Source organism: Eucyclogobius newberryi, unplaced genomic scaffold, assembly GCF_026437365.1.
Source record: "Eucyclogobius newberryi isolate DKJ021-1_F unplaced genomic scaffold, fEucNew1.0.hap1 SCAF_4, whole genome shotgun sequence".
NCBI lineage: Eukaryota > Metazoa > Chordata > Actinopteri > Gobiiformes > Gobiidae > Eucyclogobius > Eucyclogobius newberryi.
In genome coordinates this window covers 19,042,764-19,060,005 of record NW_027316056.1, presented here as the reverse complement: position 1 = coordinate 19,060,005, position 17,242 = coordinate 19,042,764, and the positions used below count along the sequence as shown (strand labels likewise).

The window sequence follows — 17,242 nt, the reverse complement described above, 5'->3', positions numbered from 1 at the left end:
GCAGACACAGAGAGAGCAGGAGCAGGGCAGCAGGGCGACACACGGTGCTGTTAACATTTCCAATGGGAATTTTCCATGGAAATGAAGGGCCTCATGCAGGACATGTTTAGTGGAGATGATGCTTCATTACTCGGGCACATGTACGGGAACAACATCAGGATAATGGCAAACAAACAGGGACGACCCGCACAGACACAGAGAGGCAGACAACACGGCTACAGCGGCACATCAGCGGAAGGGCCAATGGTTAAAGGCTTGTGGAGATATGAACGTTAAGATGTGAAGATATGAAAAGAATAAGGATTATGTCTGTAATAGTTCAACATTAGAATTATATTATATTTAAATTAGGAATATCAAGATCAGACGTCCTTTACCTGACTAATTATTCAGTCTTGTATTAGAATGTTTATCCATGGGATGTCCAGATTATCAGTTGGATCCAAAATACAAACTAATATTTTATAATTGAAAACAGAGAACTGATCTTTATTAAATACAATAAGTCCAATTGGTTAATTGATATTTGTACTTATTCAGGGCACAATCATTGTTCAGAGCAAGAAAATAATTATAATTATAATAAGACAATTTTAATAGCTAAATTATACAATTATAACCTATAACAATCAAAGGTAACATAAACGTGAAGTGCTTATTGTGATCTGACGGTTTATCTCACATTAACTGTATTATCATTCATAAAGTTTGATTTGGAGGATGAATAAATAAAACCTATTGCCCTGAGGGTCAATTGTCTAGCACATGAGAGCAAATAAAATCAGTAAAGTGTGTTTTGTCTTCATTGCGACTTTGACCTTAAGTTTGTTGTAGAAACGTTCAAAGGGTGTCAATTGTATTTTGTTTTGTAGATTTTATTGACTCATAACCTAGACGTTCAGTAAAAGTGACTCAGGAAAGATTACCAGCAATGAACCTGGAATACACAGAAGAGCTCCACACAGGTAAACCACTAGACACTACGACGACGCCATCACATTTTATTTGCCTCATATAGTAAAACTTATGAGTGAGTTTTTCCAAAGTGGGGCTGTGTCAGGGCCCATCAGACTAAAGCTCAGCTCCCACTCAGTCAGCCCACACCGGGTGACACTGCAGTGCATGAATAACAGGATGTCAGAGCGACAGGGAACAACAAACAACAAATTTGAAAGAAAATAAAAACGTATAATTTTTATTTCAGGTGTTACAAGCACGTCTAATGGTTGTGCCGCAATCGTGAACAAAAACGTATTTAATCAGAGCGGACGACAACAGAGGGGCAACAGAGACAATCAGTGTCAATGTCACTATTATCCACAAGAGCGTTAATGTATTTTAACACAACCCATCAATTAGCGACCAATCCCATATAAAGACATATGGCTTTGTTGGTATTTCCTTCTTTAAAATGGTGGGCGTCACATTTTATAGCCTATAGCCTCTAATTGAGATGCAAAAGAGAAAAACAACCCTAAAGCCATGTATGCCTTACATTTTATGGGAGCTATACAATATCTATGGAAGAATTTAAACATAACCCATTATAAAGCAGGCTGCTGAGTGACCCGCATCTAAACTAGGGCAGCTGGTTGTCATGGTCAAAAGTCAAGCGCACTTGTGTTGGCTGCAGATGTTGTCTAAAATGAGAAAACTCAAGGACGTTCCATTGTAGCAGGGCAATCTGTTTACGTCAATAAAACAATAACCTTTATCAGATACACTGCCGATGGAGAATTTATTTTTAAATGCCACAGATAATGGTGCATTTGACTCGATACTTGCTCCTACAAGACAGAAAACACACAAATCTACTGCTCAAAATCCATCAAAATGCTTTCCAAGTTTTAAATAAACATGCCAAATTATGCTAAGCTCTTGATCACGCCAGAGGCGGCAGCAGAGAGAAGTCAGACATGAGTTAATTAACCAGAACCAATTAAATATTGCTTACAGAATGGAGATGATCAAAGAGTAAAGCATTGTACCTACAGCTGTGATGCCTGACACACCAACGCTGGGGCTGAAAATATGACATATGACAAAAAAAAAAGTATGTTGAAGATTGGATATTGAGATGACTAGAATTGGTGTTTTGACAATGGGTTCACGCTTGCCCTGTTTTGTTCCTACTTTTAGCCCAGTTTGAGTCAAAATGTATTCTCCATTGGTCCTACTTTGTTCCAAGTAATAAAAAAAAAACAAAGCTGAAGAAAAAAAATCATAATATAAGTAGCTTTTTTCGGACCAATCTGGTGGTATGATGGCGATTATATTTGCTGACGATTACACAAAATATAGCAAGAACGATTATTGTCTCCCTTTTTTCACACAATAACACAACATTATTCTTCTGCCACATCCCTATTGGAAAGTCAGTAGAAGTTAGACAAAGAGGACCAATCCAGGATCTAAACCACAACTAACTGGATTGAAAGAAATCCCAGCTAAAACCTAATCAAGGACAAAGCCCTCAATAAGTAACCATTAAAAGGGGCTAAACCAGGTCTAAATCTAAATCTAAATTGGGGCTTATTAAGTAAGTGTAAGTTCAGTAAGTGTTTTTTCCCACTGTCCTACAACATTGTGGGGAAGAGAGCAATGAACTCTATTCATGAAAGGCACAAAATGACCTATTTATTAGTCACTGCTCATCTGCAACTGACACGATTCCCCATAGAAACTTCCTTGAGCATAACTATTGTTGATACAGAGACAATGAATCAAACCCTTCTAGGGACATAAAGTGACTAGAGCTGGCGGTTTCCCATCAGAGTGTTTATGCACCAGCAGAGATTTAATAAAACTCTTATGTAATGCATTTTATCGCTCTGCGAGCAATTATATCACAGGTTTTATTGTAGAAGATGACGGGGATAATCTTCAGGTACACATCATAGTGACAGCCACACTGCATAAGAGCCTGCACTAAACAAAATATGGTCTTTATTATGTTCTTATGAACCTTTTGCAAACAGTGTATATTAAGATCTTACGACTCCCATTTTAAACTTTTTACAATCAATACTCAATAGTTTATCCTATGACTTGTTTACTCTTACTACTACTTTTTACTTGAGTAATATTATCCTTATTTTAAATATTTTAGTTTAGCTATCTCTTTTTAAACAAGCTTTATCATAAGTATCAGGTTAAAACAAATGAAGTCAACGTTCTCATTCAGGTGGTCTCCTCCTCTGACATTTTGCACCTAAAACAAACCTTATTATTTCATAACACCCATGATAATTAAATAAATACATGTTCGATAAGGAGTGGGTGAAAGTAGAAACATATTTAGTCCCATCACTTTTCCTCATTGTTTGATAAATCATATATTTATACCTTTTTTTTCTGTTTTGCCCTTTTTCTGTTTTTAAAATAAATATGTATACAATCAATGTTTTTTAAGTAACGTCTCAGAGTCAGTTAGATACACTATTAGTACAATATTATTCCCCCACTTGCATTAAAGTAGCGCTCCTCTTAAATACACATTTTGGCTGCTCTACCCTGTAAACAGTAAATGCAAACACTTCTAGCTCTAAGTCCAGACAGTAGTTCAATTGATAAAGACTTTGCCTTTCAAAGTTTAAAGCAGAAGTTCAATAGGAGATCTTTCCCCTGAACCCAGGTCAAAGTCATATATATTTACATACACATCATTGAGAATAGTTTTTGAATTCAAGAGTCAAAAGCTCCTCGTTGTTTCATCCACATGAGTGTTTCCTCAGTGTCACGGCCGGCTGTGTTTTGGACATGACGTATAAAGTGTGGTGTATTATGTGACACAGCCTCATTGATCACAGATGTATAGGGTGGTTTGACACGAGCTCCTGAGCCCTCTGTCGAAGCGCTGATAAGAGCTGCCCACGAAAGCCGCGTGAGGCCCGGACCAACTCATATCGACTTATTGAAGGACCTCGGACCATCTCACACCGCAGACCGGGCGGATCCCGCTTCACACTGATAAAAGTGTCAAAGAGGAGCTGCAGGCGTTTGAATATTGAACACTTACGGGAAATAAAATGAAGTTTAAAGGTGCACTATGTAACTTTTCACCTGCATGTCTTAAAAGGTGCTGTACTTGATGTTCACCGTCTTGTTTTAAACTCTTTGCTTTCCGAGCCTCATAATTATTCATGAGTTTATTATAAGGGCTTTACACAAATTTTAGAGCGGCGAAAGAGTTTTGCAGAGAGCACTCACTAGGCCTGTCTGTACTGGGGCAAAATACACTTTACTTTATTACATGAAACAACTCGGGTACAGCCCCTTTAATGCTTTGGATTAGAATGTACAGTGCAACATTAAACTGATTAAGTTCCTACAGGCCGTTTTTGAATCAGATCTGTGGAGAGGCGATCCCACTGACAGTGCATGTTTTTCAAGGTGTTTTTGGGCAATAAATGCACCAACATGTACACGATAGGCAAGTTTAAAGCCATACGGGGTAACATTCTAGGCAAAGTAATATCGTGGACATAAACAGGTGATGGACCCCTTAGTACAAGGCAGTGTTCTCGCTGGGCTGAGGTTGAAGGATGGCGGTGGGACAAACCGTGCAGGTGAGAAGTGATCTTAATATGGTATTGGGATCGCTGTGGGTGGCGCTCGAGGAGTGCTGCCGTGGTACTTTAAGATCACCCCACCCCGCCATGCTAAAACCCCTCAGCGAGAACACTGCAAGGTGATGATGATGGGACAACCAGAGCAGCCGCCAGAGACATGTGTCCAGATCCCGAGCTACAGGTTCATGGTCAGGAGAACCAACAGCAAGAGCTCCAGCAAGTTAGCATTTAGGTTGATGAGGAAAACTAGAAAACCCAGCAATTGAACCCAGGACCTTGTTGTCGTGGAGTGAGACGCAGCTTGGTAACAGAATATGATGTGCTGTAGCACCAATTCTGCTCCTTGGTATTTTTCACAGTGCAGGCTTGACTCAGTGTTATGTATATAAAAAGAACAAAATATACTAAGCAGAGAGCAAATGAAAACAAAAAAAAAGGTTAAAAGTCACATCTAGTCCAAAGTTTGTCAACTTTGTCCATTTTCCAATTAGGTCCGAATGTCATCTTTTCCATTTGTCTAATGTCAGTAAATGTGTGGTTCCTAATTAAACAATACATCATATACATGTGATTGAAATCTATTGTGTCATAGGCCTAGAGGCACCCAGAGATCAATAACAACTAGTGTGCTGATACCTGAATTTAGATGGTCTAGTTCTAAAGGCATATCTCACAATGCTACAAAACAGTTTGCCTGAGCAGCCATTCCCAACACGTTTTGACAGACTACTTTATAAAACAGAATGTGGGAGGGACTGGCTGGTCAGGTAACAAAACAGTCACATGATTAGGTATGTTCTTGTTCATCATCACTGACTTTTCATTATAATAATTCTGCAGTACATCCAGACTAGAAGCAGGAAGTACGATCACATTAGTCCTGTGCTCAGGTCTCTGCACTGGCTCCTGTGGCTAAGCAGCTCTGCTTGTGTCTCTCCTAAAGATGGGGAATCTGTGTGTCAGTTTTATGGAGATAAAATCTGGTCTTACTGAAGATGTGAGACAGGCCTCTACTCTGGCAATGTTCAAATCTAGGCTCAAAACAGTTCTGTTTAGCTGTGCATATTACTTTAAAGTAAACTTTATAATTATTTATATTATTTATATATATTAGTTTTAATCTCTGCTTGTTCTGTAAAAATACTTTCAATTACTTTGTTACTTTTACTTGCCTGACCTAATCAAGCCATTACTTTAAAGGTGCACAAAGAAACTTTCCAGGTGGAGAGTACACAACTAGTTTGTCTTTTTGAAGACGTTATTGCTTGCTTTGCCCGGAATGTTCCACAGTATGGCATTAAACCTATCATCTACATATTTGCAATAAAAACACAGTTTAATACCACTGTGGAACAGTGACAACAATAACATTTGTCTTTGATTTAAAAATAAATAAATCCATAATACATTTTACATTTGAGTATTCACTGAGTATTTATAAAATTTTGCCTGTTAAGTTTACCACATTGTGTAAAAATCAAAAGTGCGAACAGAAGCTCATTGTCTGGTGCATAATATAAGAGATAGCTGTGAATAGTTAACCAATAACATCAGTTTGGTCTTTCGTACACTGACTTGGCAAAGCAATAAAGCGGGTTTTCTCCAGTGTGAGTCCTAATAACTCTGCATTATCTACCTGAAAATAAGGTGCTCGACTTTGAACTGCGTCTCTATCACTCCTGTGGTCCTCAGCCGTACGCGCAGCACATCAGTCTCTGTTGGCACGTAATCTGGAGAGGTTATTCGGCATATGTTGTCGAAGAAACTGCAATTTACAAGCACAAGGGAAAAAACGTTTCAATCTCTGCAGAAGAAGTCAACATCAAAGAAGATGCATTTGGTGGTATATATCGTGTCATGCAGAGTGACTTGTGATAAGGATGGGTCCTCCAGGGGACAAAATTAATATTCAAACAGTGGGGAAGCGGGCTTAACAAGGTTAAGCATTTGCACACAGATTACAGCAACTAACTACAGATGGAGTAATCAAATGAGATGAGAAACACGCAGTGACGTCTGGGGCCGCGCTGAACCCACAGTGGCCTACTCAAAAGTCATCCTCAATAAGGCGTTTGGACAGTTACACCACAATCCTGTGCTTATACAACACAGGACGGGTTTAGGGGAAATGTAAACCTGTGAGGACTAGTGTTGTCACCATATTAAAATGTCAAATTCAATTTTGATACAAAGGAATATACTCAATTCGAAATACCACTTTTAAGATAAGATAAGATATTTGATGCCACACTAATAATTTAAAATGCACTCTTTTGGTTCGAGGTTTTACAGCCCGTAGACTAACAAAGTAACAGTACTTTCTTTACTTAACATTGTGGTCTTATTCTAGTGTTGATTAAACTCAAAATCATCCAAAAAAGTCACATTTTGTCCTGTTAATATGATTTTTTTGTATCAATATTGTACAAGCTTGATACTTGCTTTAGTATAAATGGCTGATTTTTGATACTTTTGACAACCCTAGTGAGGACTTCATTCAAGGAAGCTGGTCCAAGTGTAGAGGTGTAGTGTCTTTAGTGACATGACTCATGTAACTCTTTTTCTACAACTTATGTATAGTTTTTTTTTAACTTGTTTTTAAAATATTTTAATGTAATAATGGAAAGCACTTTGGTTTAGCTGTTGCTGTTGTAAAGCGCAAGAAATAATAAAGTTTGAATGTAATCAAATAAAAAAATTAAATCAGCCAAGAAGCACACAAAGAAATCAACAAAAAATAATTATATTAAAATAAGATTTGCTACATGTGATGTCACATAATTTTCATATTTTATCAGCACCTGTATCTGAGTCCTCATGAGGATACAACCTCAGATTGGTGCGTTTTCTTCCAGGAAAGCGGAAGTGACAGTGACAAATCCTGGATCTCAGTGGGATTCAGGGGGCTGTCGGTGTGGATAACCCCTGAGAAGAGGCCTCTCGCTGGGGTCAAAGATGAGAAGAGACGGCCTCCTGGAGACGCTCTTTGTCTTATTTATTTTACACAAACCAACCTTTCAATGTCTTACACAAAAATTATATTTCTGTATTATTATTCTGGCTCAACTAAAAAAAAAAAAATTCCATTGCTTGCTTTTCTCAACTTTAACATAATTACTACTCATTATGTCCTCAGTTGAATTTGATCCTCAGTGACAACAAACGCATGGTCAAACATTAACTGCTAAGTGTTGCTAATTAGCATCCTGCTGCTCCCTTCACATGCAGTAAATACTCACTACAGGGCGGAGTCGTTGAGTTCATACTCGTATCCTCTGGCAGCGGCCGCCCGAACGCCCGGGTCGGCCCACAGACAGGTCAGTGCGTGGGCCACAAACGGGAACAAGACCTGGTCCTCATCAAAACACCGGCCACAGGACAGGACTGAGTGAGCGTGCACCTGAAACATGAGCACCAAACTAATGTGAGATCATACTAGCACTTTAACTCCAATTACCAATATCCATGTGGTCAGCTGATGTTTCCTTTTAATGTTGCTTCAATATCACTCATTAATATAGTTTTAATGAGCAATATTGAAACATTTTGTTTACCTTTTTTCTTATTATTTTATTTATTACTTAAATCTATCAGAAATGGGAAGAAATGGGCAGCAAATTTACCCTAATTGAAATTAGGGTAAATTATAGGGTAAAGTATAAAGGTTAAAGTATATATTTTAAAAAAGGTGCAGAAATCTCATACATTTACTCTTATTTTAAAGATGGCAAGTGTTATATTTGTATTCCTTATTATATTTATATTGATATATATTCTTATTCTGCAGGTTTTTTTAATAGTTAACTGTTAAAGAGTGCATATCTACAAAACAATATTTATTTTAATTAAAGATTAAATTAATTAATCCTGCCATCACTAACACCTGTAGTTATATACTAATCTAAAATATTAAAAAAACAGTTGATTGTTTTGAAATTAAATTTAAAACTAGACCTTTGGACTGTTGCTGATTTATGGTATTACAAAAGCCAGGTTTGGGGCCTGTTCTCACATGGATGTGAGATCGCTGGGAGACCCAGGTGCCACTGTGGGGCAGCAGTGGAAACTGTTGGAAGCAATGAATAATGCAAAAAATTGTAAAGCGACTGGAAAAGCGCTATATAGAAATAAAGATTGTCATTATTCTTAATTTTTCCTTTTTCATTTTAGCGTATTTATTAAACTGTCAGAGTCCACACCGAGACCAAAAGTATGGCCTAATTTTCAGGTCAAATCCAAAGATCAAAATAGCACCTCAATCGCAGTTACTTTATTGGCACTTTGTACCAAGTTTCTTATACAACGGTGCTAAATAGAGCTTGTCATTAGGCCCGAGCCCCAGCAGGGCGGAGGGCCTATTGCTCCCGCAACTTGCAACCGCAACTTGCAACTGTCTGACTGGTACCCCGTCGCCCCTGGCAAGTACAGTGAACTAGCCCATGCCGAAGGCATGGATCATGCATACTTACTCCTGCTATGACAGAAATAGTCAACAATTAGTGAATGGGCGTAGCCCATTCACTAATTGTTGACAACAGCAGCGCGAAGCGCTGCATTCCTCCAAAAACCCTCCTGGCATCGTCCCGTACGCGAGAATCCATGCCGCAGGCATGGGCCATGCTTGTATCTGCTCAAATCAATGGAAGTCTATGGGGAGTGGGCGGGGCATCCCGACGGAATAGGGAGTGACGAGCGCGTAAGCGCTCGTAATGATGATTCCACCCCATGGCGGCATCGGGAAGGCTTAGAGCTTTCAAACGATGTATAATTTGTTGTTATAGTGTAAACGGCTATATTGTTTTTGCTAAAAATATTATTATTTTTATTAGGCCCGAGCGCCACAAGCTGGCGAGAGGCCTATTAATCTCGTAAGGCCGTGCGAAGCACGGCTGCGAAAGTGCGCACGTAGTGCGCACGAAATCGAGCGCGAAGCGCTCGCCCACTTCCAAACACTCACTAACGCACTCCTTCACTCATGCACGCCCCGTGCATACTAATTAGTAGTAGGAAAATGGAACATTACCGTTGTAAACGGGCGAAGCCCGTGCAAAAGTGCGCACTAAACGAGCACCTTACATTGGGATGACGACCGCGAAGCGGTCGTCATCCCCATATAAAGCACTCATTTGCGCTAAGTACCTCACGAATACGTTCCCCATCTCTTGCATGTTCCGTGCATATAAGCATGTAATGCAAAAATTGAACATTATTACTGTATAGAGGGCCAAAAACACAAAGTGGGCGGAGCCCACTCAAAATTAACGAAAGTACCCGTCAGTGACCAGGGACCCACACCATGAGGTAGGAAAGCGCGAGCGTTTTCCGAAAATGTATAGTTTATGATATTTGAAAAATGGGAAACATTGTTTTCGCATCGGAATATTATTCTTTCTTTCTTCTTCTCGGGACCAACCCCCCTATTTTTCACCCAGTGAACATTGACGAAAAGTCACAAAAATGTTCACACCTCTAAAAATCGTGCCTCTCTACATTCTGGCTATTTCCCTTTTCTAAAATAAAAAAAATTGGCGCGTCAGCGCCCCCAAATGTACCAAAAATGCATTGAGAGATGGGAAATGACCCAAAAAAAATCTGATCGTAGAATCATGAAATTTGGCGCAGAGGTAGATGGTGACAAGAGAAGTAAAAAATATTATTACGGCAACGCCGTCCGCCCAACCAAATGTCGGCCATATTGCTTCAAAAATGGCTAAACATGACTTCGGAGTTTTTCCAAACGTCGTACTTTTACGAACTCCTCCCAGGGCGTTGGCCCTAAAAAGCTGAAATTTGGTGAAAATGCTACTGAGGAGTGGGACATCAAAAGTTATCCAAATTACATTGATACCTCTCACGGTCTCTGTGCGGCGAAGCCGCAAACTGTAGCTAGAATTTCAGAAATCTCCCATATTTAAAATTTCTGCCGTTTGCGCAGATAAAGTCCGAATTGCGTCAAATTAGAATCAGTTGTTAAACTCTTTGCCCTAAACCTACTTGAAGTGAAATAAATTCATTTGGCGCCACAGCGCCCCCTACAGATTTTATATGGAGGTTAAATGTTTAGTTTTGCGAAATTATATGAAATTTGACACACAACTCAATTTTAGCATCCCCATCAAAAAAGTCAATGAGACCCATGTCATAATTGTTATGGCGTTGCCGTAACGATGACCGAAACCTTTCATGTTATTCCAATGGGGAAATCGCCAGAACATGTTTACACTTTAGACTTTCACAAACTCCTCTCAGGGCGTCAGCCCTATTAACCTGAAATTTGGTGAGACTCATCTTCAGGACCATCAAAAGTTATCCACATTTTCATTCAAAGAGTCACGGTGTCTGTGCGGCAAAGCTGCACATTTTGCCAAGAATTCAAAATAAAATAGCTTTTTGATGGTAAAACAAAGGGGAGAAGATGTGACAGCGTCACAGATTCAGCAGTAGGCGTAATAAAAGGACAATTGGGGCGCGTTAGCGCCCCCTCCTCTTGCGGCGTGGCGTCGGTGTGGCGGCGGCGTGGCGAGGGCCGATCATTGCCGCTTGCGGCTATATTTTTTATTATTTTTCTTGTTCTTCTGCTTTTTGAGCTCTAATTTGACCCCCTGAACATGCTCAAAAACTCACCAAACTTTGCCCAAAATTCAGAATCGGCGAAAAATTAGATTTTTTCAGGGCCATTTTTTTTTTCGTCAAAAAATGGCGCGACAGCGCCACCGACAAAAGTCAAAATACATTGCGCCTATGGGAGACGCCCCGAGGTCAACTTTGTCGTAAAGCTACGAAATTCTGGACACGCATTCCTCTCGTGAGGACAAAAAAAAAAAATCATTGTGACCACGCCCCCAGACTTACCCTATGGCCGCCATCTTCCTTTGAAAATGAAAAAACGCTGTGTTAGCCATTTTGTTCACGTCAAACTTTGACGAACTCCTCCTAGGGCGTTTTGCCCACCGACTTCAAAATCGGCGTACGTCCTCTGGACAAGTGGGGCATCTAAAGTTATCAAATTTTTTGAGATACCTTTTACGGTCTGTGTGCGGCGCAGCCGCAAAGTTGGACAACTTATTTTGGAATATTGCAGATCTAAAAATTGCTCCCATTTGATCAAAACCAGTCCAATTAGGACCAAATTTGAATCAGTTGTTAAACTTTCCGGTTTGGACCAGTTTATGATGACAAAATTGAAATGGGCGCGATAGCGCCCCCTACAGAGTGACCTTGAAATTAACATTGAAGGTCAAAAATTAGTTTTACCAAAATGTTCTAAACTTTACCCAAAATTCTATTTTGGCGTCCCGATCAAAAAAGCCAATCAGACAAATGCCTTATTTTTTACGGCGTAGTCGTAGCGATGACAGAAACCTCCCATGTTATCCCTAAGGGAAAACCGCAAAATCTCTCAAATATCCACATTTTTATGTTTCACACTTTAACGAACTCCTCCTAGTGCGTTTTGCCCACGAACCTCAAAATCGGTGTACGTCCTCTAGACAAGTGGGGCATCTAAATTTAGCCAAATTTTAAGGATAACTTTTACGGTCTCTGTGCGACGGAGCCGGCAACGTTTCCCAGAATTCTGACTATTTGGCCTTCAGAGTGGCCTATAAACAATAGAGTTTTTCCAAATGACATGATATTTTGAACAAAATTCTAATTTGCCATCCTGATCATAAAAGTATGAGAGCCAAAGTCATATTTTGTACGGCGTAACCGAAGCGTTGACAGAAACATCCCATGTTATCCTTATGGGAAAATTGTAGAATCGCTCAAATCACCACATTTTTACGCTTCACACTTTAACAAACTCCTCCTAGGGCGATTGCCCGATCAAGCCCATATTTGGGGAAAATCATCTTCACAAACGGGGCATCAAAAGTTAGTCATATTTTGATTTTAAGTGGTACGGTCTCTTTGCCGTGGAGCTGCAAATATCCTGTCACAAATGGGAAAAACGCCAAATCCTTGAAATGTTCACATTTACGCTTCACACTTTAACAAACTCCTCCGTGGGCAATAGCTCGATCAAGCTTTACTTTGGGAAATATCATCTACACAGGCGGGGCATCAAAAGTTATCCATATTTTTATTCCAAGTGCTACGGTCTCTGTGCGGCGGAGCAGCACATTTGACTGACACTTGTGTTGATTTGCACTGGATTGGCCATGTCCAATGTGTGGCCGTCTGTCAAGTTCTTTTTTAATTCAACACACAATAAGGGCGCCATCTTTATCAAGTCGAAAGCGCAGAGTCGGAAGGCCGGCGGCCCGCGAGGGCCGTTGGATGTCGCTTGCGGCTTTAATTCTTCTTCTTCTTCTTCTTCTTCTTCTTCTTCTCGGGACCAACCCCCCTATTTTTCACCCAGTGAACATTGACGAAAAGTCACAAAAATGTTCACACCTCTAAAAATCGTGCCTCTCTACATTCTGGCTATTTCCCTTTTCTAAAATAAAAAAAATTGGCGCGTCAGCGCCCCCAAATGTACCAAAAATGCATTGAGAGATGGGAAATGACCCAAAAAAAATCTGATCGTAGAATCATGAAATTTGGCGCAGAGGTAGATGGTGACAAGAGAAGTAAAAAATATTATTACGGCAACGCCGTCCGCCCAACCAAATGTCGGCCATATTGCTTAAAAAATGGCTAAACATGACTTCAGAGTTTTTCCAAACGTCGTACTTTTACGAACTCCTCCCAGGTCGTTGGCCCTAAAAAGCTGAAATTTGGTGAAAATGCTACTGAGGAGTGGGACATCAAAAGTTATCCAAATTACATTGATACCTCTCACGGTCTCGGTGCGGCGAAGCCGCAAACTGTAGCTAGAATTTCAGAAATCTCCCATATTTAAAATTTCTGCCGTTTGCGCAGATAAAGTCCGAATTACGTCAAATTAGAATCAGTTGTTAAACTCTTTGCCCTAAACCTACTTGAAGTGAAATAAATTCATTTGGCGCCACAGCACCCCCTACAGATTTTATATGGAGGTTAAATGTTTAGTTTTGCGAAATTATATGAAATTTGACACACAACTCAATTTTAGCATCCCCATCAAAAAAGTCAATGAGACCCATGTCATAATTGTTATGGCGTTGCCGTAACGATGACCGAAACCTTTCATGTTATTCCAATGGGGAAATCGCCAGAACATGTTTACACTTTAGACTTTCACAAACTCCTCCCAGGGCGTCAGCCCTATTAACCTGAAATTTGGTGAGACTCATCTTCAGGACCATCAAAAGTTATCCACATTTTCATTCAAAGAGTCACGGTGTCTGTGCGGCAAAGCTGCACATTTTGCCAAGAATTCAAAATAAAATAGCTTTTTGATGGTAAAACAAAGAGGAGAAGATGTGACAGCGTCACAGATTCAGCAGTAGGCGTAATAAAAGGACAATTGGGGCGCGTTAGCGCCCCCTCCTCTTGCGGCGTGGCGGCGGTGTGGCGGCGGCGTGTCGAGGGCCGATCATTGCCGCTTGCGGCTATATTTTTTCTTGTTCTTCTTCAGCGCTTTGATCTCTAATTTGACCCCCTGAACATGCTCAAAAACTCACCAAACTTTGCCCAAAATTCAGAATCGGCGAAAAATTTTATTTTTTCTGGGCCATTTTTTTTTTTCGTTAAAAAATGGCGCGACAGCGCCACCGACAAAAGTCAAAATACATTGCGCCTATGGGAGACGCCCCGAGGTCAACTTTGGCGTAAAGCTACGAAATTCGGGACACGCATTCCTCTCGTGAGGACAAAAAACAAATATTATTGTGGCCACGCCCCCAGACTTACCCTATGGCCGCCATCTTCCTTTGAAAATGAAAACACGCTGTGTTAGCCATTTTGTTCACGTCAAACTTTGACGAACTCCTCCTAGGGCGTTTTGCCCACCGACTTCAAAATCGGCGGACGTCCTCTGGACAAGTGGGGAATCTAAAGTTATCCAATTTTTTGAGATACCTTTTACGGTCTGTGTGCGGCGCAGCCGCAAAGTTGGACAACTTATTTTGGAATATTGCAGATCTAAAAATTGCTCCCATTTGATCAAAACCAGTCCGATTAGGACCAAATTTGAATCAGTTGTTGAACTTTCTAGTTTGGACCAGTTTAGACTGACAAAATTGAAATGGCCGCGATAGCGCCCCCTACAGAGTGACCTTTAAATTAACATTGAGGGTCAAAAATTAGTTTTACCAAAATGTTGTAAACTTTACCCAAAATTCTATTTTGGCGTCCCGATCAAAAAAGCCAATCAGACAAATGCCTTATTTTTTACGGCGTAGTCGTAGCGATGACAGAAACCTCCCATGTTATCCCTATGGGAAAACCGCAAAATCTCTCAAATATCCACATTTTTATGTTTCACACTTTAACAAACTCCTCCTAGTGCGTTTTGCCCACCGACCTCAAAATCGGTGTACGTCCTCTAGACAAGTGGGGCATCTAAAGTTATCCAAATTTTAAGGATAACTTTTACGGCCTCTGTGCGACGGAGCCGCAAACGTTTCCCAGAATTCTGACTATTTGGCCTTCAGAGTGGCAATAGAGTTTTTCCAAATGACATGATATTTTGAACAAAATTCTAATTTGCCATCCTGATCATAAAAGTATGAGAGCCAAAGTCATATTTTGTACGGCGTAACCGTAGCGTTGACAGAAACATCCCATGTTATCCTTATGGGAAAATCGTAGAATCGCTCAAATCACCACATTTTTACGCTTCACACTTTAACAAACTCCTCCTAGGGCGATAGCCCGATCAAGTTCATATTTGGAGAATATCATCTACACAAGCGGGGCATCAAAACTTATCCATATTTTGATTCTAAGTGCTACGGTCTCTGTGTGGCGGACCCGCAAATATATGTCAGAAATGGGAAAACAGCGAAATCTCTAAAATGACCACATTTTTACGCTTCACACTTTAACGAACTCCTCCTAGGGCGATTGCCCGATCAAGTTCATATTTGGGGAAAATCATCTACACAAACGGGGCATCAAAAGTTAGTCATATTTTGATTTTAAGTGCTACGGTCTCTGTGCCGTGGATTTGCAAATATACTGTCACAAATGGGAAAAACGCCAAATCCTTGAAATGTTCACATTTATGATTCACACTTTAACAAACTCCTCCGTGGGCAATAGCCCGATCAAGTTCATATTTGGGGAAAATCATCTACACAAGCGGGGCATCAAAAGTTATCCATATTTTTATTCCAAGTGCTACGGTCTCTGTGCGGCGGCGCAGCAAATTTGACTGACACTTGTGTTGATTTGCACTGGATTGGCCATGTCCAATGTGTCCCCGTCTGTCAAGTTCTTTTTTAATTCCACACACAATAAGGGCGCCATCTTTATCAAGTCGAAAGCGCAGAGTCGGAAGGCCGGCGGCCCGCGAGGGCCGTTGGATGCCGCTTGCGGCTTTAATTTTTCTTGTTCTTCTTCAGCGCTTTGATCTCTAATTTGACCCCCTGAACATGCTCAAAAACTCACCAAACTTTGCCCAAAATTCAGAATCGGCGAAAAATTTTGTTTTTTCTGGGCCTTTTTTTTTTTCATCAAAAAATGGCGCGACAGCGCCACCGACAAAAGTCAAAATACATTGCGCCTATGGGAGACGCCCCGAGGTCAACTTTGTCGTAAAGCTACGAAATTCGGGACACGCATTCCTCTCGTGAGGACAAAAAAAAAAAATCATTGTGACCACGCCCCCAGACTTACCCTATGGCCGCCATCTTCCTTTGAAAATGAAAACACGCTGTGTTAGCCATTTTGTTCACGTCAAACTTTGACGAACTCCTCCTAGGGCGTTTTGCCCACCGACTTCAAAATCGGCGTACGTCCTCTGGACAAGTGGGGCATCTAAAGTTATCCAATTTTTGGAGATACCTTTTACGGTCTGTGTGCGGCGCAGCCGCAAAGTTGGACAACTTATTTTGGAATATTGCAGGTCTAAAAATTGCTCCCATTTGATCAAAACCAGTCCGATTATGACCAAATTTGAATCAGTTGTTCAACTTTCTAGTTTGGACCAGTTTATGATGACAAAATTTAAATGGGCGCGATAGCGCCCCCTACAGAGTGACCTTTAAATTAACATTGAAGGTCAAAAATTAGTTTTACCAAAATGTTCTAAACTTTACCCAAAATTCTATTTTGGCGTCCCGATCAAAAAAGCCAATCACAAAAATGCCTTATTTTTTACGGCGTAGTCGTAGCGATGACAGAAACCTCCCATGTTATCCCTAAGGGAAAACCGCAAAATCTCTCAAATATCCACATTTTTATGTTTCACACTTTAACGAACTCCTCCTAGTGCGTTTTGCCCACGAACCTCAAAATCGGTGTACGTCCTCTAGACAAGTGGGGCATCTAAATTTAGCCAAATTTTAAGGATAACTTTTACGGTCTCTGTGCGACGGAGCCGGCAACGTTTCCCAGAATTCTGACTATTTGGCCTTCAGAGTGGCCTATAAACAATAGAGTTTTTCCAAATGACATGATATTTTGAACAAAATTCTAATTTGCCATCCTGATCATAAAAGTATGAGAGCCAAAGTCATATTTTGTACGGCGTAACCGAAGCGTTGACAGAAACATCCCATGTTATCCTTATGGGAAAATTGTAGAATCGCTCAAATCACCACATTTTTACGCTTCACACTTTAACAAACTCCTCCTAGGGC

General features: G+C 40.4%; 1 protein-coding gene across 1 annotated transcript in view; it reads right to left on the bottom strand.

Annotated features, from left to right (window-relative positions):
• The window catches only part of gnav1 (guanine nucleotide binding protein (G protein) alpha v1), a 43,644-nt gene that overhangs the window by 8,764 nt on the left and 17,638 nt on the right, over positions 1-17,242 (bottom strand). Inside the window, exons 4-5 of the mRNA XM_072462734.1 lie at positions 7,811-7,971; positions 6,208-6,336 (exon numbers count right to left, since the gene is read on the bottom strand). Of these exons, the coding sequence (XP_072318835.1) occupies positions 6,208-6,336; positions 7,811-7,971 (290 nt within the window). The remainder of the gene's footprint in view (positions 1-6,207; positions 6,337-7,810; positions 7,972-17,242) is intronic.